This window comes from Paramormyrops kingsleyae, chromosome 6, assembly GCF_048594095.1.
Source record: "Paramormyrops kingsleyae isolate MSU_618 chromosome 6, PKINGS_0.4, whole genome shotgun sequence".
Lineage (NCBI taxonomy): Eukaryota > Metazoa > Chordata > Actinopteri > Osteoglossiformes > Mormyridae > Paramormyrops > Paramormyrops kingsleyae.
The window spans coordinates 20,804,164-20,825,661 of record NC_132802.1 but is presented as its reverse complement, the minus strand read 5'-3'; the positions used below and the strand labels follow the sequence as shown (position 1 = coordinate 20,825,661).

The following is a 21,498-nucleotide window of genomic DNA, read 5'->3' as shown; positions in this document are numbered from 1 at the left end:
AGAAACCTCTCCCAGAATGTTAATGACATAGATCATCGTCAACTTCAGGAAGACCAGAGGGCTTCACTCTCCACTTCTCATCAATGAGTCTCCCGTTGAGACAGCAGCATCAGGTTCATGCACGTCCAGATCACCGACTCCCTGTCATGGTCTCTAAACACCAGCTGCTTCATCCAGAAGGCTCAGCAGAAGCTGTTCATGCTGAGGAGGCTAAAGAGCTTTGGGTTAGGAACCAAAATCCAGGTGAACTTCTACCACTATACCATTGAGAGACTCCTCAAGCATCACGGTGTGGTTGGGTAACCTAACCAACGTGGACCTCAGATTACTGAAAAATCTGTCAACTTCAAAGAGAAATGGCACAGATCTTCCACACCTGCATTTCAGCTATCTTCTCTCCTGCTGCCAGAAGAGAGCTGAGATCAGGGAAACCAGCCATCCAGCTCACGTCCTCTTCACACTTCTGCCCTTTGGAAATCGCTGCCAGTGCAGTAAATTATTTTTGCCCCATTGATACTTTGTCTGCAGAGGAAAGGCAAGGAACCCCTGCATACCCAGGGGAGCCCCGCACTAACCGATTGGGTGGAGAGATGTCTGCATTCTTAATCCATTCAGTTAGTCTACAATTCAGTCGGATTTCAGTCATACACTTTTCCACTTACATGCAGCTGTAATATTTAAAAATAATTAGCAGTTATGTGATACCTTCCCTTTATAAAGTAACCAGAAGTCACGATCCCCTTAGATGATGTGTATTTTTTCCTGAAGGTATTTTTGGTGTAAATTCATTTGATTTCCACTCGAGAAGGAAAGGCGTCCCTGTCTAAAGTTAGAACATGCAATGATATGCTATTCATGTAGCATCTCTGTAAGGCAGTCACTGTTCATGTGGCTACGTCAGATGGTCGTCTGCCATGTTGAGTCATTGCCAGCACACAAATGTGTGAAGCAACAGGATGATGGGCTGTCTCCCGTGTGTTGGGGATTACGGCTGACTGTTTACTTAATACCTCAAACAAAATCCGGTTTTACTTTTTTCTTTTATTTATTTTTAAATTTGTCACTTCTGTCTCGTTTTCGCCATGGTAGGTGGTGCCGCAGTGACAGTTTGTGATAGTGGTGGTTATCCGTTTCGTTTTGATCGTGCTTTTTGTCACCATGAGAAACGGTCTCTTCCTTCCAGTTGACTCACTAAAGTTCCTCCACTGTCATTGTGGCTCCTTTGGGGGGGGGCTTTACATTTCACTCAGGTGTTGTATGAGCCAAGCACCAAATATGTGTTTTTGCAAGTGTTTTATATTCAGCCAAAAAACTGGCCAAAGTGTAATTTTGTGAAAGGGGGGGGGAGTTGGCAGGGTCCACCTCCATCACAGAACAGGGAGTTATCGGAACTAACTATCGTTTATTTGTGTTTGTTTGGCCCTTCTCACTGGCAAATTATTAACACTCGCCCAACTACTCTTAACCAGTTAAACTTGTTTTGGTTCCCTTTTACCCTCTGATTGATGCTTTGCTTTTAAAAAGAAACCTTTCCCTACAGAACCCATTGTTCACGGTCAAGTCCCTCTCATCACGTGGCTTTGCTGACAGTCCATATCTGACACAACAGGATGACAAATTTAGATAAAATGAGCCAGTTAAGCATTTAAACAGTAATCAAGATGTTGGTTATATATAATTAAGCAATAGCATCTCTTAGCTGTCCATCGTGTCCGATGACAACGCTTGCTCCCGGGGGAAAAGGGGGGGAGTCAACGCCGTTGACGTTGTTGCCACTTCATATGGCTGTGAAGGCCAATGCAGGAGCCACACACTCGCTTGCAGATGGGGCAAATGTGTCCTGATGTTCGAGCGATTCCGGCTGCCCGCTGGTGTCGTTGGCACATCTCTCGGCCCTTCTTTTTGTTTTTGTTGCTGATTTGTTCAGTTGCCTTGATGCAGACGTCATGCCAAGTTGGTCTGATGAGTGCAAGGGGCTCAAGTTGACTTGGGCTGATGTTGCAGCGCTTCAGGAGTTCCTTGGTATAATCTTTATAACGCCTTTTCTGCCCACCAGCAGCCCGTTTAGAGTTGGACAATTGCCCATAGAGAGTTTGGTGGGGAAGACGATGGCCAGGCATGCGGATAGTATGCCCAACTCAGCGCAGATGCCTTTTTGCCAAAGCAGCTTCCATGCAAACGGTGTTAGTTAATGACAGAACATCTGTATGGGGGGTTCGGTCTTTCCAGGACAGATTGAGGATTTTTTGCAGGCACCTAATGTGAAACATCTCCAAGCTGTTTATGTCACGCCTGTATGGGGTCCATGTTTCTGCCCCATAGAGCAGGGTGGAAACACATACTGCATTATAGACTGCGATTTTGGGACTGATCTTTGTTATCAAACACCCTTTTCCGAAGTCGCCTGAATGCTGATGCGGCATTGTTGACGCGGTGATTTATTTCCATGTCAAGAGAACAGTATGATGTAAGTGTAGAACCAAGGTAGGTAAACTGGTGGGCAAGGTTGAGAGGGCTCCCATTAATGAGGGGTGGGGGAGCAAGGGGCTTGCGCAAAGGAAAGGATTTAGGTGAGAGTGTGGGTGCGCAGTCCTCACTTCCACCATCTTCGCCCTGCCAGAGTAACTTCCAGTGGCATGAGAAGCTCACGACGACCTTCACTGTGGCATGGGCTGCAAGGGCCTGCTGCTAATCCAGTCTACTGGACACTGCCTATTGCCTGTCCCCAACTGCAGGTTTGTGTTCGGGGTTTGCTCCCCTAGCCAGCATACCTTTCAGGGTTTACCCACGTGGCAGTGGGGCAGTGGTTGGTGGAAACACCTCTGGGGACCACTGCAGCTCCGAGATCTCCCACTAATTCAGCCTGGAGTCGCGAGACCCCAGTTACCATGGGCTGCCATGTGGAGGCATAGTGAGAGTCTTGGTGAGGGGGAGGCTGTGTACTGACCATGGAAGACTTACAAGTTGCTTCCTTGTACCCCAAACTGGGGTGGTCAGCGGCAGCAGCTTAAGGAGGGGTGTTGCAGGCATCCCTACATGCAACAGCTCACACAGCAGGCTGCACTAGACGCTTCACCGCACCCTGCTGACATTTCGGCCAATAGCATACGAGAAGGAATACAGCTGTACTCCAGTATAACACGGCTGTGATTTGGTCGTGGCACGAGGCCACGTTCAGTTCACTTGTTAGCAGACACTTTTATTGCGTGATCCTTAAAAGGACAGCAGTAAAGCGACGAATGAGAACGAAGAATAAAGTCACATATGGACAAGGGAGCCTTTACGGAGACGAAAGTGCATACAGGGAATAGAGACAGACTGCAACGAGTCATACTCTGAGCACATTTTTTCCCCGAAAATCCAAAACATAAAAAAAAATCAACAAAAACAGAATACATATGAACCGTTACTTTCACTTCTGCCGATGATCTTTTTTGAAACAGGTGGAAACGCAGGCAGGTTCTCAAAAGGCACCAAGCGAGAATGAAGCCAGCACCAGCTCCGTGTCGGTGGAAATGAGGCTTATGTCATGGTTTTTAGGTACACCTGTAAAGCGAAGTGATACAGCTGATGTGAAATGTCCGAGTGCAGTTATACTCCGATAACCACTCATAGAACGCCTCTTGTCCAGTCAGATTTCTTGGTCAGATCTAACTGTTGCATAATAACACTTGAGCCCTGGGAGAGGAAAAGTATTAAATAACCAGCTCAATGGGCGTGTCACCTCCCAGAGCCTGTTCTGCTTATATATAAGGTTTAGGTTAGAAATCATTGAGGCCTGATACCTAACATTAAGAATATACAAATGTGGCTTTGTGGATTACAGTGTGTGGATTACAGTGTGTGGATTACAGTGTGTGGATTACAGTGTGTGGATTACAGTGTGTGGATTACAGAAGAAGAATATGTAGTTATGGTGCCAGAAATTTGAAGTGTCAGGTATAATTTATTAGTACCTGTACACTTAATCATCAGAAGCATTAACATTTAAAAAGCTATTTTCGTGACCTCTTTGGAGAGCACTCAGGCGGGAATGGCACTGCTGGCCACACATCTCTCCTCTATTTTCAAGGTTAAGGTGCTGATACATTTCTGTCAAGGGGCTTTGAAGGTGGTGATTGGTGGCAACCCCAACAGAAGCAGGTTTGCCTGATTCCCGGCATCCTCAAGCGGCTCGAGCTCAGGTAACGTCAAGCACGGTTACGACGGCGGCTGCCTGAGGCGCCGTCGGCTTTTAGCTGTCCTCCTTCCGCTCAGCCGCCTAGCCACGCTACTTATCCGGCAATCCCATCGCATGGAAAGTTATTAGGCAAACACTGGCTCCCGGGAATCGCTGTTACATGCAGCTGCTCTTCCTGGTGTGACAGGCTCCAGGATGGCAGAGCCGAGGATAACGTCACTCAGCTACTGCCTGCTGCTGCTCTGGGGCCCCCTGCTAAGGAGGTGATGAAGAGCCTCTGATTTTTAAAAGGCACTGGGACTCTCGGCAGTAGCGAGATTTTAATCTACAAGTATAGTTTTTGTGGTTTTGCGTCGTACTTTTGCATCATGAGGTATTTGGTAGCTATGTGAGTATGTAAGCGTTAAGGGAGCTCCACTGCAGACCTTTACACATCTCCAATTTTTTTGGTAAATTTTGTTCAAGCTTTCTGTGGGCAGATATGCATAATACATGTTTTTCCTGTGTTTGTGATACATTTGTAGATTGTTGAATTCATTTTGTGGTTAGAAGTCTAAATCAATACATATAAGAGTAATCAATGGATGTTAAATATAACCAGTCGACGCGGTGTTGCTTTGCTTTAAATGGCCTGGCTGGGCACTGCTAATCAGGCTTCTGTGGTAAGCGGATAAAGCCATGCTAGTGGAAACGAAAATCCACGGCCGCTCGAGCCTCCGGGGCCTGAGCTCTTGAAAATTGTTCTGAGCCCAGATCCCCTAACATCTCAACCTGGAGTTCTTATCTAGAGGGCAACACAGAGTGATTGGCAAGAATGGTTTTGGAGCAAAGTCACTTCCATCTGCCGTCGCATAAACTCATCATCATAAACCGATGCCATCCATCTCCGCCTCAAAACTGTTTTAACTGTGTTTCACTTGGAGCCTGTGCTGTGCTGTTTTTCACTTGCAAACTATCTGCTGCTGTGAAGAACCTTATGAATTTGAAAACTGTCCTTCCGCCTGTACAGCACAGTTGTCACATTTGAGCTGTTCATCTGAATAGGATGCCTAGAGGTAAATAAAAGGAACATTACTGAAGTTTCTTGCATTGTAATTGTTTGTGTCCAGAGTCATAGAGCACAGGACGGTTTTACTGAACATTTCATAGTCAGATCCTGCTATGACAGCTGAATTGCCACCTTCTGCTTATGGTTGGAAACATAAGCGAACATCCATCCATCCATTTTCTGCGATCACAGATCCGATGCTGTGTTGCAGGGAGCCTCAAACTCTATCCCAGGTAGCAAAGGGGACAATGCCTGCAGCAGGCTGCCAGTCTATCATAGGGCACATGCTGAAACACACAGTCACGCACTGTGCCCGCTTCGGCATGACCAATTTATCTAAGCTGCGTATTTTTGGACTGCAAGATGTAACATTTAAGATCAAGGTAGCTTCTTAAGGGTACCTAAGATTAAAGTCTTTTCATGATACTCAGTGAGTTGTCGAGGCATTTCATATTATTTTATCCACTATTTCCTGAAAAAAAATAAGATTATTTGGGATCATGCTGAAGTCAACGTTGAACATGTGGAGCAGCATTTTATTCCTGAAGCTTACTCCCTGGGTCTTTGAAGCTTTGGTCCTGTGTGTGTTTAAAAACAATGTTCAGGGCTGGTGAAAGCCGTCTCCTTGTCTGTCTTTCAGAGCCTGGATCACTACAAGTCGACCAACCAGAAGTTCCAGGAAGCTGCAGCCAGAGCAGAGACTCGCATGAGGTAAGTCCTGTTGTGCTAATCCACCTGGATTTGCTGTTAGTCCAGAGCAGTCGAGGGGAAGCCTGATTTACCCCCACCTATCTATTGCCGCACTTGTCTTGCCATTGCATCACATTACAAAAAGACAGCTTTAGGTAATAATCTAAAGCCGCTTACATAGTTTAATTTTATATGAAGTGAAACAATGCACAGCTTAGTACAGTACACAGTGGGTGACACATTGGGGACCTTGAGATATTCCCGGAATTTACTAAATAGTGTTCTTTTATTAAAGAGTAGGCACTTAATATACTTAAAACTTCCACTGGTTAATTATGCGTTACTGTGTCGATTAAGCTCCCTAAATGAGGGATATACTGACTTTGTGACTCGGAAAGTCTTACACTCTGCCCCCCCCCCCCTCCCCTCACACACACACACACACACACACACACACACACACACACACGCACAAATGGTAAAATAAATCGAAATGTTTTGCCTTGTAATCATGACGATGGTGACACACTAACAAATTACGGACTCCAAGTCACGTGTTTTTACAGACTGGGGGAACCCCACATTCTTCAGGTAGTGGCAAATATTATATATTTGACGGACACTTTATTATCCCTGAAATGAAAGACATTCAGACAGTAATGAAGAGTAACAATAAATAATAACAATACACAATAACAGTGGAAAGAGTTTCAGTGAAGGTATCACATGGGATTCTGTAATAACTAAATAAAAACGAGTAGCATTGCATAGTGGGTTGTACAGTGAATGAATGAATGGGTAGTGGTCAGACATCCCAGCATAGGCATATTGATTTCAGGGAGGTGGAGATTTGCATACCGGGAGAAGGGAGGCTGGCGATAAAAACTTCTTGCCGGCAAATTTTCCTACTTCTAAATAGCGGAATGACAGATTTCCGGGACAGTGCTCATCATTCATGGGCGTCAGGGAGCTGCTGTCCATTTGCCAGAGGCTTCCAGAATTTCCGGGAGAGTTGGGATGTCTCTTTGTGATGTCTAATGCCCAAAGGTAGAAACCATCTTCTATAAAATAGAGTGGGACCCCCATATCTACAGTTGTAGTAACCGCGGTTACAGTTGCCCCATACCCGCATTTCCCTGCAGAACTCTCGTCCAGTCTGCCTGTAGTATTCTCACTGATCGCATTCGTTGTCACATGATACTTTTTTCATTGCTTTGTCATCTCTTGAGAATAGGGCTAAAACGTCACAATCCCTATAATTTGAGAGAGAATACAGTGCTGTACTGTACTATATAATAATGTAGAATAAGAACACAGCAGTCAGTAAGTGCATTACAGCTAAAATAAGTGGTATAAACTGCAGTGATAATAAAGCTGTAGCTAACATTTGATTTCCTGTGTTTTCAGAAAATGGAAGGTGATACTAAGTTAGCCAGCATCAGCAAATATGCCCTGATGAAGCTGGTAAATGCAGTAGATATGTAGCTATGTTGTTACTTCTGTTTACTGGAACAACCTGGTTAAAATGGGCAGTTAATATGTTTATATGCATTTTACTGAACGGTCACTTTTTGTATTTCAGTCCAAATTTTTGCTCAGTAAAGTTTCATGATGACCTCGCTCCTTAAACCAAGGTCTCTTCTATAGACACGGCTTAGAGCACAGACCCACAGGAAGGCTGCCCGGAATGGCTGATTTAGACATGTTCCCTTCTAAAGTCTCTGAATATGCCATTGTTTTCCATTTGGAACACAACTCCTATGTCACAGATTCTCTGTGATCCCAACTTTCTATTTAAGTATGACAGCTTCCCCCCCCCACAACCTGTACAATCACTCCTCTCCAACTTTGGATCCATGCAAATTAAATTTGCCTCAATGGTGCATTTATGCATGAGATAATAACCTGCACAGATAGCAATCTTATTCTTCATTTATTTTTCAGGCCTGTTAAATGTAGAACTCTCATACACTGTGCTGTAATTTAATAGGTGTTTAATTAGCAAGTGTTTAATTAATCAGTGTTTAATAATAGGTTTATTCTAAACCCCTCTTTTCACTGAAGACTTTCTCTTTGGCGAAGGGGAAATTGCTCATCGTTGACATTACGGTTTAAACTTGTAATTCAGTGTTAGTGACAGATTCCCTATGAATGCCAGAAATGAAAAGATCTCTTGATGAGCTTTTTTTTCAAACCATTTCATTTGCTGTCAGATTTGCCTTCGCTTCTTCCTACTCCACAGTTTTTCTTCTTGATGAAAGTGGCTGAGAGTGATCAGGGGTCAACACAACAAAAGCTGACTTATAGGTGTGATCTATTTAAACACTGGCTTAATGTGTGCGGTGCGTTACAGACGCGTTGGGTAGGGCTCTTTCTCTGTAGGCATGCATGTGTCTTTGTGCTCCCTCTTGCTTCCCATCCTTTGACATTTCCCTCGTCCCCCAACCACATTGTCCCTTATGGGTGAAGTCAGGAGCAACCTGTAGCAGTATGCAGACGGGGGTCTTTTTTTTTTGTTACATTTACACCCCTGCCTTTTATCGTAGTTGACAGTCTTCGCTCATTTCAGGTGTCTCTGGCTCCAGTTTGGCACGCGTCCGTACAGCTGAAGAGACCTAATAAGGTGACCTGCCCCCTGGCAGCTGGAGAGACACCCACATAGACGTTGCTCATCCACCACATCTTTTTCTTTTTAAAGCAGCTCCACGGCTTGAGGGATGAGTTTATGAAACTGTACTTAAAGGCGGAAGAGGATGGGGTAGCAGCTGGGTAGGTCACCAGTGCTTGTGATGCTTAATAATTGTTAGAAACACAGTAATTGCAGACCAGAATCTTTTTTCCACGTTCTGTTTCTGTCATCTGGTTTGTTTTGGATTCTCTGCATCTCCGAGCTGCGTTTTTCTGTTTATTTTATCCATCTGTGATGATATTTTCCGAATAAGCGGTTCCTCTGATCCTCGTGGCACCATCATCTGAACCATGGCTGAAACAAATGTGGGTGGCCATCAGCTGCCCAGCGTGATCAGTCAGGAGGCTGGCAAAGGGCACAGATAGTTTGATTTTACAGTCGACTCTTCTGTACTGCGGTTCACGGTTTTGATATATTGCGGGGGTCAGCATAAAATATTAATTGGGAATTTTTAAGTTTTGCAAAAGCCGCAGATGACACACGAAGAGCAACAGATGACACATAAAAAGTTTAGTAACTCATAAATGAGTAAATCTGTGTACAGTGCTGGTTTGGAGGACGCCAAGCATGCTAACGGCAGCTTCTCATGTTATCTTGCAGTGATCTTTGTATCTTGTGTTTTCCGCTCAGCTAGGCAAGGGAACCAAAACATTTCGTGTGGTTTTTCCAGATCGTAGGGGGTCTGCGCCCCTAACCCTCATGATGTGGAAGAGTTGACTATACTTCCCCAACTTCACACATGTTAAAAATAAGCAGCAATTGATTACAACCGAAGGGGCCTCTTTGTTGTTGTTGTTAGCTGTGCCGGTAGGGGTTCTCTAAATGGAAGCAGCCATTTTAATTTAGATGTGTTAATGTGCTTTAACTCCATTTGCCTTTTCACAGTAATTATCAGGAAGAGGAGATGAAAGGTTTAAATGTATGGCAAACGTCTATATGCAGATATAAATATGGCGGAGGAATGGTGAGGGCTTTGAACTGTGATCTGGGCCTATTTTATCTGGACCCAGGGAGCTCAAGGGTCCCTAAAATGAGCCTGCAGCCTAGTCTTTGGCCATAGTCGTAATGGTCTTGAAGGGGTACTGGTATCAGGCCAGTGCTCATTTCTTGCTGCTCTGCTGTATGTCTGTGTACATACAAGTATTTGAAACAGGTGCATACGGGTATTAGATACAGGTACATACAGGTATTAAGTTTTTTGTGAGCCCAGGACTGTTTATGGGCTCATACATGTTCCTTTTCCACTTGGCAAATGGTGGTGGTTGACCCCCTGAGGTAGAGCTGCTCCACATGCTTGCTTGCTTCCCACCTCGTCACTGAACCAGGGAACATTTCCAGCGTTTTTGTGTGCTACCTTCTCACTTAGCCTTTCCGTCTTGGTGCTATTAGTGGCCTGTTATCATCTGGCATTTCTGTGTGCTAAGAGGGACCCCGCTGTTCTCTTGTTGAGTAGGATAGTTAACCTGAATGACTCCGGTTAAAATATACGGTCGGAAAATCCAAGGAAGGTATAGAGTGGTGAACATGCTAAATTACTGTGAATAAGCATTGCTGCATTTGAAATAATACAGCTGCTGTTCCTGCTACTACTGCAAGTAGTAATAATCATCCATCCATCCATCAATCCATCCATCCATCACCTTAACCGCTTAATCTCAACTGGGGTCATGGGGGGGACCGGAGCCTATCCCGGGAACAAGGGGCACAGGCAGGAACCAACCCCGTGCAGTAGCCAACACACTACAGGGTGCACACATACGCTCCCAGGGCCAATTTAGACTCACTAATCAACCTGCCCTGCTCGCTTTTGGACCGTGGGAGGAAACCGGAGCCCCCGGCAGAAACCCACGCAAACACGGGGAGAGCACGTGAACTCCACACAGAAAGGACCTGGGACCGAACCCAGGACCTTCTTGCTGTGAGGCATCCATCCAACAATTTCCACCTGCATCGACTTTATCTTATCTGGGTTGCAAATAATAATGGTTATGGAACATGAATTTATGAATAGCAATAATAATAATGATTTGCTGCACTGTGGAGACCTTGGACCTCTGAGGATTTAGAGAATGTATTTTAATTAACAACTGATTGACACATGAATCACCAGGTGATGTGATTTACTGCTAAAGTCATTATTTTAATAAAGCAATTAAGAGGTGAGGTAGTGCGAGGAAGCTGGAAGCCCCACGTTGGTGCCCCTGACAGGGGAGATTTTTGTGAAGTCGCACAAAGCGTATATGAAAATGATCATTTATCTAGCAGTCCCTCACCCTTCATGCACACACACAGACATGTACAGCCTACTGCCCCAACCACATGAACTCTGCGTCTTTGATTTGCCCATGAATCTTGATGCCTTTGCTGGTCTGGGTATATTAATTAAGGCTCAGAAAGTTAGCATCCTAACTGCTCCCAGGAAGAGGGTTTGGAGAGAAACATGAGGAATTATGCATGTCTTCTTTTGAGCAACGCCAGCCTTATATATGTCACAGCTTGTATATACATGTCACAGACTGAAGGTTTCATGTCACTTAGAAGCCTTTTAATGTTTGCGTTTTGAAACCCAGATCATTTCACTATGTAAAAAAAAGTTTTGAAAAGACAACCGTAATTGGCGTCACCATACTTTATTCCATAGAGCAGATACTTCACTTTTGATTTATCACATCAAATATATTTGTAAATAATAAAACAAATGAAAAAATATTGGGACTCCTAGTATTTTGTAGCACACTGCGACCAACATGCAGCTTTCTAACAGTGGGCAGTGGGATTCACTCCAGAATGCCTTGATAATTTTCTGATTCCATCGTGCCCTGCATAGATTCAAGTTGCCCGGAGACAGATGCAGCACAGCAGCCCCATAACATTACTGAGCCTTCTCCATAACATTACTGAGCCTTCTCCATAACATTACCGAGCCTTCTCCATAACATTACTGAGCCTTCTCCATAACATTACTGAGCCTTCTTCATAACATTACCGAGCCTTCTCCATAACATTACCGAGCCTTCTCCATAACATTACCGAGCCTTCTCCATAACATTACCGAGCCTTCTCCATAAAATTACTGAGCCTTCTCCATAACATTACTGAGCCTTCTCCATGTTCTATGAACATAGAGCTGCTGTGACTCTCGAAAAAGCTCTAGTTTTGTTTTATCTGTCCAAAAGACGTTCTCCCAGAAGGACGGTGGCCTGTCAACATGCATTTTAGCAAACTCTAGTCAGGCTTTTGTGTCTGTGTTATAGAACTTGGGTCTTCTTGAGTCGTGGAGCCCACATTTATTTATACAGCGATAAGTGGTGCAACTTGAAACCATTGTACCTTTATCTTGGAGGTCAGTCACAATATCTTTTGAAGTTTTCCTCAGTTCTTTGTCCTTCATTCAAATTATTGCCTACAGCTCAATAGACCTTAAAATTCTTGATAATATTAGCAACATTTGTCTACACGAATTTGAACTTCTCCGTGACACAAAGTGATTAATTGTTACTGTTGAAACACCACAGTACACAACAATGAAATGTGCTCTCTGCATTTAACTCATATTTGACATGGTGAGCAGCTATGGTCTTGTAGCCTTTACCTTGACCATGCTTGGCTATCACCTTCTTCCTTTCCTCCTCAGACAGCTCTCTGCTTCTTATCTTGATAATGTTCAGTATGATGCCCTCTACTTTTCTCCAAATAGGCTCAGTGACTGATTATAAGATTGAAGACACCTGTAATGCTAATTTAAGTAAATTATCTGTTTGAGATATCGCTACAGTGTAATTATATCTTTTAACTTCCAAGCGGTCCCAATAATTTTAATGCCATTTTCTTTTTGTAATTATTTACAATAATTATGTCAAGTCGTAAATCAAAACTGTCTGCTTTATGGATTGCAGAATACTGGATGGTGGATGCCACTTTTGTCAGTACAGCTTGGCAATAAAAGTGATGTATATACCTATCATTGTATTCCCCGAAGTCGGGGTTATACATACGGTTTAGGGACTGGGCTGCTGCAGATGCCTTGCTGGTAGGATGATAACTCAAAAACCGTCTGATGGAACTTTTTCAAACTTTTCAGAGGCATTGTATGGGTGACGAACTGGAACTAATTACATTTTGAGACACAAGTAACCATCTAATTGGAAGGGAAAGATTCTGCAAATTGTCATGAAAATGAATAAGTGTACTTTCAGACTTGCATGTCACAGGGACTCACAGCATTCCGGACACATTTTTAACTTTCACATTTCCGGGTGATCCATCCGGTACTATGGGAGGAGTAAGGATTGGATGGGAGGAGCAAGTGACGGCTCTCTAGGGAATGTAATTATTTCATTCTGTAAGCCTTCTTTCTAGTTTAAAATCTAAATGACAAGAAAATGAGAAACTTCAATAAACTGTTGATAAGGAACATTGCTTGATAGCACATATCAGCCTATCATATCACAGATCAGAAACAGCATTGTAGTCTCTGGACAGCCTAAAACGAAGGCTGTGGCCACCCGCCATTTAAACATATTCTTTGGATATTTTTGCAGACTTCCCAGGAACATTCTACAGGTCAGTGATCCTAAAACTGTGGGTTGCAAGAAGCTTTTCTGAATATCTATAATAGTTTATATTATATGTTTTTTTCCATTGCAATTTACTGTAGCAGTCGGCGAAATCTATTGGGGGAAACTTGGCGAAATGTGTAGTAGGGGAATTTAATCCTGTTATGTTTTTTGTGACAATATTTTTGTTATTCTGCGCTGTTTTTATTTGGCAAAGTTTTTTTTTTATACGCATGTGGGTGGCACTGAACGCATGCCTAGTAGGATATCGGGTGAGCAGGGCCCTTAACCTGCAACTGCTTCATCCTGGGTGTGATGTTAATCTACACCTGGCCCGATTTGAGTGAACAAATTTACTGTGTAAATTTACTACTGTAAAACCCATCCATCCATCCATCCATCCATCCATCTATTTAACCGTGTGATTCAGTCAAAGGGAGTTACATTTTTGTTGAGAGTGTAAAGCTGTAAGATCAGTGGGTGGAAGAATTCAAATAACCAAAACGTTATATTAATTATATTGAAAATTAATCAGTGAGCTCTAAATAACAAATTGAGAGCAAAAAAAAGTAAATTGCGTGCACAATTTAGGGATTTCGTTTGCTTGATTTAGTATTTCATGGGAAGGTGAAGTTAAATTGTACTCATGATTTAGTACAACATGCCCACCAAAAAAAAAAGAAGAAAAATGTTCCGAATGTACAAGTAACTTATCTGTTGCAGTTCTTACAGTTATGTCACAGAAAATACTGCAAAACAGAAATATATACATAATAGATATGATATTTTAAGATATGGATTAAGACATACAAAAATAAATACAGGTTCCCTTTTAATTGGTGGAGAAAGATTGTGCAAATTGGCATGTAAGTGGAACAAACAATAAATGAATAAAAATGAATAGATGTAGTTTCAGACTCCAAGCATTTGGGTAAAAACACATCTATGGGCTTTTGAATTTCCAGGGGATCCATCCAGTTCTTCTAGCAATTGTGGAGGTTGGGATGTGGGAGGGAGTAAGGATTAGATGTGCGGAATTGGTGATCATGCATGTCTATATACTGCATGCCTTGAAGACCGTTGTGACTTAAATATTTATTATCAGCTATGGCAAAAACCCATTACACATTATTTGCCACTGCATATATTTTGAAATAGCGAATCACCATTACTGACAACTGACATTGTGACCATGAGACTCATAAGTGGTTTGTTCAGAACACAGATCCTGCAAGGACACAAGACATGGTTACTGGGTGGCAAAAGCACACTGGTGGAAGACAGATTGGCTTGGGGGGGGGGGAGCGGGGGCCAAATTAATGAGAGAGGCCAAACAGCACTGGAGTAAAAGCAAACGGCGTGGAAAGAAAGCCGGTCCCATATCAACATGAGATAAAAGCAGGTTCCAGCTGGTCAGACCGCGCGTGTCTGGGGCTGGACTGACTCAGGGAGCGTCTGTGTTGCACCACCAGTGCTCATTAGTGTCCAGAAACAGCCCCCGCTTCCAGCACCCGCTTCTCCCGTTGTTTAGGGGGGGCTTAATGCAGCTCACGTTCATCCTGTAGCACGCGGAGGGATATGGCCAGAGACGGGCGTCAGGCAATCGCTCCATATTAACCGGGATCCACCGGATCTTTTGCCAGACTTTTGCACAACTGTTCCTTGACGTTACAAAGAAGCAAAAGCTTTTGGAGGTGGGTGGTACGCATGTAAGGGCTCAGGAAATACGTTCCTGGGGCTTTGCCTTGTCCTGCCGAGACCACTGTCCCGTACTGAGCGTTTATACAAAGGAGCCGCTGCTGCCGTGGCGACGAGACATCAGGGGAACCGTGTGATTCAGTCAAAGGGAGTGTAGAGCTGTAAGATCAGGTGCCCCTGTATGCTTGTGCTGTGATATATGTGGCTTGTGATAGGTTACCTGCAGAACAGCCTCATAATGGAGGCAACAAATTAGCAATGGGGGTTTTGTAAAAGAATCAACATATTATGAAATTATTCCGTACTGGGAAAAAATGCTATGTCCTGTATTAATCCATACTCAATCTGTCCCCTATTTTCATATGCATTTTATACTCTCCCAGATGGCAAATTTTAATGGGATGGGGGTCTCCTGTAATACTTCAGAATGAAAGCAGCAACCCTACGAGTTGCGCACTTCCTAGCGAGACTGGGCTGTCCTTTGAGAAATTGTCCATCTGCCCTCTGGCAAGTAATCTTGCTATTATAACAGGGTGACATCACCTGCCTCTCAGGCAAGTGTCACCTGAGCAGCTGTGTGTGAGGGCACATTACGTCACTTGCGTTTAGTGCCACTGCAATCCTCCAGTGCCGTGATGCTCTGAGTCTCCCAAGCATCTGCAGTGAGCTTAGCGCCACTGCCTGTGCCACCCTGGTTGCAGCTGAGGCTGGTGCCTCCAGTCCCTCACACACCATGAGCCTCCTCAGATTCATTTCCTCCAGCTGTCACCTCTTACCTGTCGTCTCGGTGAGGTAACGGCACATAATTATCAGCCTGACATCAAGTCCACCACCACAGAGTGGTATTTTAACAGTTTCTTATTGATGAAGCAAGGCACATTTCTCTTGTTTTGTTTTGCACCCAAATTGTACTGTGAAAAAAACGTATAAGCACACCACATGCAGAGTCTAATATAAAGCATTTATTATAACAAAAAGCCCCTTTTTCTCCAAGGAATCAACAAAACCGTGAAAAGGATTTCCTGAGATTTTGCTACAGTGTGAGCAAGTAAACTCCTGGAAAACAGCTACAAAATGTCTGACAATTTACAATTCAAGTAGCCTAGATGTATAATTCTATGCAAAATGCTGCGAAAAATGGCAGTAATTGTTGTATTCGCCTGGCTCCAGTTTTCTGCCAGAGTAGCTTACCTTTCGTCTCATTTTTGAATCTGAGCATTGGACTGGAGAACGTTAGCAAGGGTAAAAGAGCAAGAGCCTTCTTGGGAGGGGCTGGACTTAACTGGGTAGCCTGACCTGGGTAGCCTGAACTGGGCAGCCGTCAAGTCAGTGTCCTTAACCCCATGCTGCCTGCTACCCCACCAGTGCAAACTGCTGTGCTGTGTACGTGTAAGCAAAGCACACCTGTCCCAGCAAGGCAGCACAGCTAGGAGAGCCACTAATGGCAAAATGATTATAGTTGCGCCAGTAGCCCAGCAGTCCCTTATAGCCTGTGTCACATCCGGGGGCGGCCAGCTGTAGGTAACAGATGACCACAGAGACTCTCCTGCCACCTCTCCAAAGAAGCACACAGGCTATAGAACAGGCTACGGAAAAATAAACAAGCTTTAGCTGTGCTTTCACTTATTTTTTTTGTTCATTCAGCTGCAGCACTGAATGAAATTCACAGCTATTTTCAATTTCTTCCAACTATGCTGGAGCGATCGATCGTTCGAGCCTTCAGCTCGAGGGTTACAACTTACATTGATGTGCAGCTGGTCCGTCTCAGTATGGATGCTTCACTGAGTTTTCACGCCTGGCTATTTTTACTTGGAGAGCCAGTACCTAGTTAAATATTTCCACCAAATGATTAACAGGAGGGAAACCCGCTCTCATCATTATAATGAAGCCTGAATCAGGAGCTCATTATTCCTGGTATAATTATAAGAAAAACTTTACTAATGCTGACAAAATGGACTTTCACACTTTCACAGTCAACTGCCCTGCTTTCCGTTACAGTGTTTACACATTTCCACACTTGGATGTATGCAATGTGTGTTTGTAGGGGGGGGATGAGTGTGTTTGTGTTTATATACATTTTTTGTGATCAACTCTTTATTAGGATAGACATACACACAAACATACATAATGGCATATCTCTACTGCGTGTATAGGATCGGAATGATAGGCCACACTACATGGGGATATTATAATTAAGAATACCTGGAATGGATTATGGAGGCCACCTTTTAAATCCAAGAGCAGATATTTAAGAGCCAATCCAGTGTTGTTCCATGCACAGATTGTAGCTGGTTTAGCTTTGTTCATCAACAGTAGTTTTTTTTTCCCCAAATGAGACTATATCATAATGAAACAGTAACCATTGTCTCACCATTTTAGGAACTGAGATGAACCATTTATATATGATAGCATTTTCTCGCAGCAGTTGTTTTAATGTAAAATAAGAGGGATATTATCATTTAATAGATACAAGCATTGATTTTTGTCCAGAGGAACTTGAGCCATATCAGATAAAATGGAAAAGATATGTTCCGAAAAATTTGCAGATTTTGCTACAATCCCAGAACATAGGTAAATACGTACCAATAGCATCAATATTACACATTTGACAGTAGGGGGTAGAAACCTAATGCCTTGTTTTATATCTCAAATATGGGGTAGTGTATGTCCTGCATGTACATTTAAAATGAATGAAAAAGATGAGCTAGATGGATGTATATTTTAGAAAAACATTTCTACAACATTTATATGCACTACTTTTTAATTTCCTTGGTTAAGCTACATTAATAGGTACCAAATGAAAATATTTGCTAAATAAGTTTCACAATACGTTGTTCACTGGGAAAAAAAATTATGCTATTTTTAGTATGAGCTAATTAAATGTGTTTCTGTGTAAAAGCTTTCATAGTAGCTAGCTTATTCACTATATTCATAAAGACCTCATCTTTCAATCCTGTTTCCAGTTGAGACCACGCCCAGAGAAAATCTAGCGTTTTCATCTCTCTGGAGGAACGTAGGAGATTTACATATTTATAGGTATCATTACCTGATTTTGTCCACATCATTTTTCTTGTGAAAGTACTATTGGAATCAAAAACGGTATAAGAAGTGATTTTAAAAGTGAGATGTCAATGAATTGCACATTTTTTCGGGGAGATTTCAGAAGAGAGAGAAGAGAGAGTCTGGAGAGAAGAAACTGGCAAGATCTCATAGTCGAGGTCTCGCTTCCAGGTGATGCGCGGAGATAAAGTGTGACTAGTGCAGGAGCCTCCAGTGATCTGTTTCTTAGATTTCCAGAAAAAGGCCTTGTGTGAAAATCACGTCAGAGATGATTTATAACAAGAACAGGACGAAATGTGAGACTCAGCAGTGAACCTTATCTTTGTGTTCTTATCTTGGAAATGTAGAAAAAGAATGATCACTGTACATTCTTGTTTTTGGATTCATTGCAAGTTTTTAAGACATTATAGCAGGGCTCTTCAAATCTGGACCTCGATTCCAAATCCAGGCCTTGTTTTCAGCTCTCCCAGGTAGTTAGTTTAATAATTACTGATTCTGATTGGTCAGAGGCTTCACACTTGACTGACAGGTAAAGGAAGGCTGGAAAACCTGCAGTGCTCGGACCTCGAGGACCGTGATTTGAATAATCCTGCATTATAGCATACATATTACATATACATTACAGTACATAGAAAATAGCAGACGTTATTTCTGGAATTACTCATTTTAAGGTCTTGTTTAACACATTACAAAAGAAGGAAAAATCTGCATTCATGTAACTGAAATGCATGTTTCAGGTACAAGTCAATATTTCGCAGACTCCATATATTTTTTAAAGGAACAGACAAGCACTTAACACACAAGCATTTGTGACATTGTTTTCATAAAGTTTTAATGTTTAATGATGTTTGTTATAGTAGCGATCCGAAGTTTCAGTGAAACGCAGCAGCTCCGTTAGCACCTCGGTTCATAAGTGCGAGCTGTTTTCGCTTTTACCTTATTCTGCATGTGCAGTACAAACACACGGAGTCTGAATAATTTTGTTTTTCCAGTAAAATACACATTTGGCATGTATTTCCTGACAAGAGACATTTATTGCGTTTCTCCCCACCGTAACGGTTCGTTATTTCTGACCGCGCCGCCGTCTTTGTCATTTTAAACGGCGCATTAGAGACGCGCGTGCCAGGGGGGCGGCAGTGCCGCGGCTCTCCGTCTGCCTACACCGCACCGGTCCTGCCCGGGGGGGCGGATCTCGGCTAATGGCAAACTGCAGCCGGCTGCACCAGCCAATTAGTCTGGCCCCGGTTTGTTCGTTTCCAGAGGAAACCGTTCATTATGGGAGACGGAAGCTATCTGGGGCCGGGAAAACCGATATTTAGCGCATCACAGCGTGCAGCGCTGACAGCTTCCGCGGGGGGAGCGGCCCTTTGTTCCGTCTTCGGCAGACTCTGTCTGAACTCTGCGCCGGCATGACGAAATGGGGGCTGACTGGCGGCGAGATGCCTTTGAAACAGCGCAGCTTCACGCCAACTCTGCCGTGCACGGGAACCACGCAAACTGGTTATTTTACCGGATTATTCCCCCACTTTGTCTGTAGAGCCACCTTTACTGCTTTTGTGTACCTGGATGGGGGTGGCTCTGTGGATTAGGACTCAGTGTGTGTGATCAGGTGATCAGAAGGTTGCTGATTCAAATCCCCTCTTGTAGACTGGTTATTTTCCTGGATTATTTCCCCACTTTGTCTGTAGATCCACCCTTACTGGTTTTGCGTACCTGGTCGGGGGTGACTCTGTGGATTAATAGTGTGGGATCAGAAGATTGCTGGTTCAGATCCCCTCACTGTTGGGGGCCTGTGATCCCAGCTGCCCTGGGACGGGCTAACCCTGCTTTCAAATACTCACTTGCATGACATGTTGGACAAAAGTGTCTGCTCATATTTCTGTGCCTTTCCCACTGTCACTCAAGTTGGTAGGTGGCACTTAACTGCCACGGTAGGAGACTGAATTTGGACATGATCATAAGTCCCGTGAAACGGGTTGCCCCCGGTGCACCGCAGCTCACCATTTGTGCTCCTCTTCTGGGTTCATTTTACTGAGAGCTACAGAAGATAGACGACGCCCGTCTACATTTCATACATTGCGTGTTCTGCAGTGGAGTGATGCGAGTCTGCTTGGAGCAACCAGGGGAGGCTGGTACCGACCCCCAGAGACACTGAACCCCAGTTCCATACAGGAGGTGCTTTGGTAGAGCGTGGTGAACAAACCTGAGATTAGAAAGGACACTCTTAAGGTAAAAGTGCTGCTTTGAAAATGCATGTGAACAAATGAACCCTTTTGATCCCCCGCTGAGGGATCCAGGCCAATTTGGGCAGTAATTATACCCGATGTCAGGTGTTTTTTTTTTTTTTTCTTATTTTGTAGGGATAAGTGCCGATTCCTTCAGGTTGGCAGGTCTGGCATGTAGAAGCAGTGAAAGGAGTTCAGCCTTTGCTTAGTCAATTGAAAAGCTGTCAGAGTTGCCGAGTCCTTGAGCCTCCACTGGAGATAAGCCCAGGCGGCCGCAAGTAGCCGGGGTCTCCGTGATGCGCCTCTAATCTAGTTAATTCAAAGTCTCGATTCGGGAAAACATGTCAGACCAATTCTCTGTCGATAAAGCTCGGTGGTTAACCACGTATAGCCATGCCCCACTCTTTCATTAGTGGGTATCGGCAGGCTTCCCAGATTTGGATTCAGCCGGTGGTTTTCATTTGAACCACCTGTTACCGCACACCTTTGATAGAGCTTGAAATAGCTCCCTGCTAGTTGTGGCCTTACACAGGGTCTCTGGGCTTATCCTGAACTCCTGAGTTCAAGTCCAAGAACTCAAGCAATCCTGGCTTGGCAGTTGTGGTGGCGTTTCTGTCACAAACCTGACCGTTTCCTTTTGTGTAAATATAAACCTCCTGACCCACCCTGGCGAGTCCTTCTGATTTCCGTCTCTCGTCCCTGATCTCCGGTTTCCAAGTATTACGTGTTACGCCGTGATGTGAAATGATGACTTTTTGTACGTCCTGCTGTAATACTGTTAGTGACATCAGTGGGGATTTAAAGCCCCGTTAGAGTTTTGCTTATCAGTTTAAACTGAGCAAGAAAATTGCTACTTTGCAGTTAATCTCAGGATGTATCTGTGATATATGCTAAGCTTGGGCTCTTTGGCTCGTCACCTGCTTCATTCATGTGAAACAGCAGTTTATTTCTGTTTGTTTTATCTGTGCATTTCAGTGCTTCCCCCCCCTATTTCAAGCTCGGCTGAGCAACAGAAGTCTGACTTTGCTTTGCTGTGTCGGCTTCATCTGGGGAGATTAAAAAAATATTGGGAACTGCATGGCGATTAGCACTTTATCCCCGCACATTTCATGATATACTCACAGATGTGCAATGGAAATCACAGTGCAGGCCGCTTCTCCTCCTGAAAAGTAGTTAAAGCAATCCCGCTAATATTTTTATTAAGGGCCTCAGCTTCCGTTTGGTTCCAGAAAGCACTGCACTCGGACTGAGGCGAGCCAATTTTCTGCTTCAGACTCCTTTATTAAACTGCCTCCTCTATCAGCTGCCTTCTGCTGCCCAATGGAGACTCTTTATTTTAAACGAAAGGAGAG

General features: G+C 43.7%; 1 protein-coding gene and 1 long non-coding RNA gene across 2 annotated transcripts in view; both read left to right on the top strand.

Moving 5' to 3' along the window:
• Positions 1-21,498, top strand: part of LOC111855148 (MICOS complex subunit mic25a) — a 76,148-nt gene that overhangs the window by 31,893 nt on the left and 22,757 nt on the right. Inside the window, exon 6 of the mRNA XM_023833863.2 lies at positions 5,869-5,939. Within this exon, the coding sequence (XP_023689631.2) occupies positions 5,869-5,939 (71 nt within the window). The remainder of the gene's footprint in view (positions 1-5,868; positions 5,940-21,498) is intronic.
• LOC140591637 (uncharacterized) lies at positions 1,752-5,445 on the top strand. Its single transcript, XR_011991901.1, has 3 exons — positions 1,752-4,184; positions 5,190-5,235; positions 5,421-5,445. It is a non-coding gene; the product is annotated as an uncharacterized lncRNA (long non-coding RNA).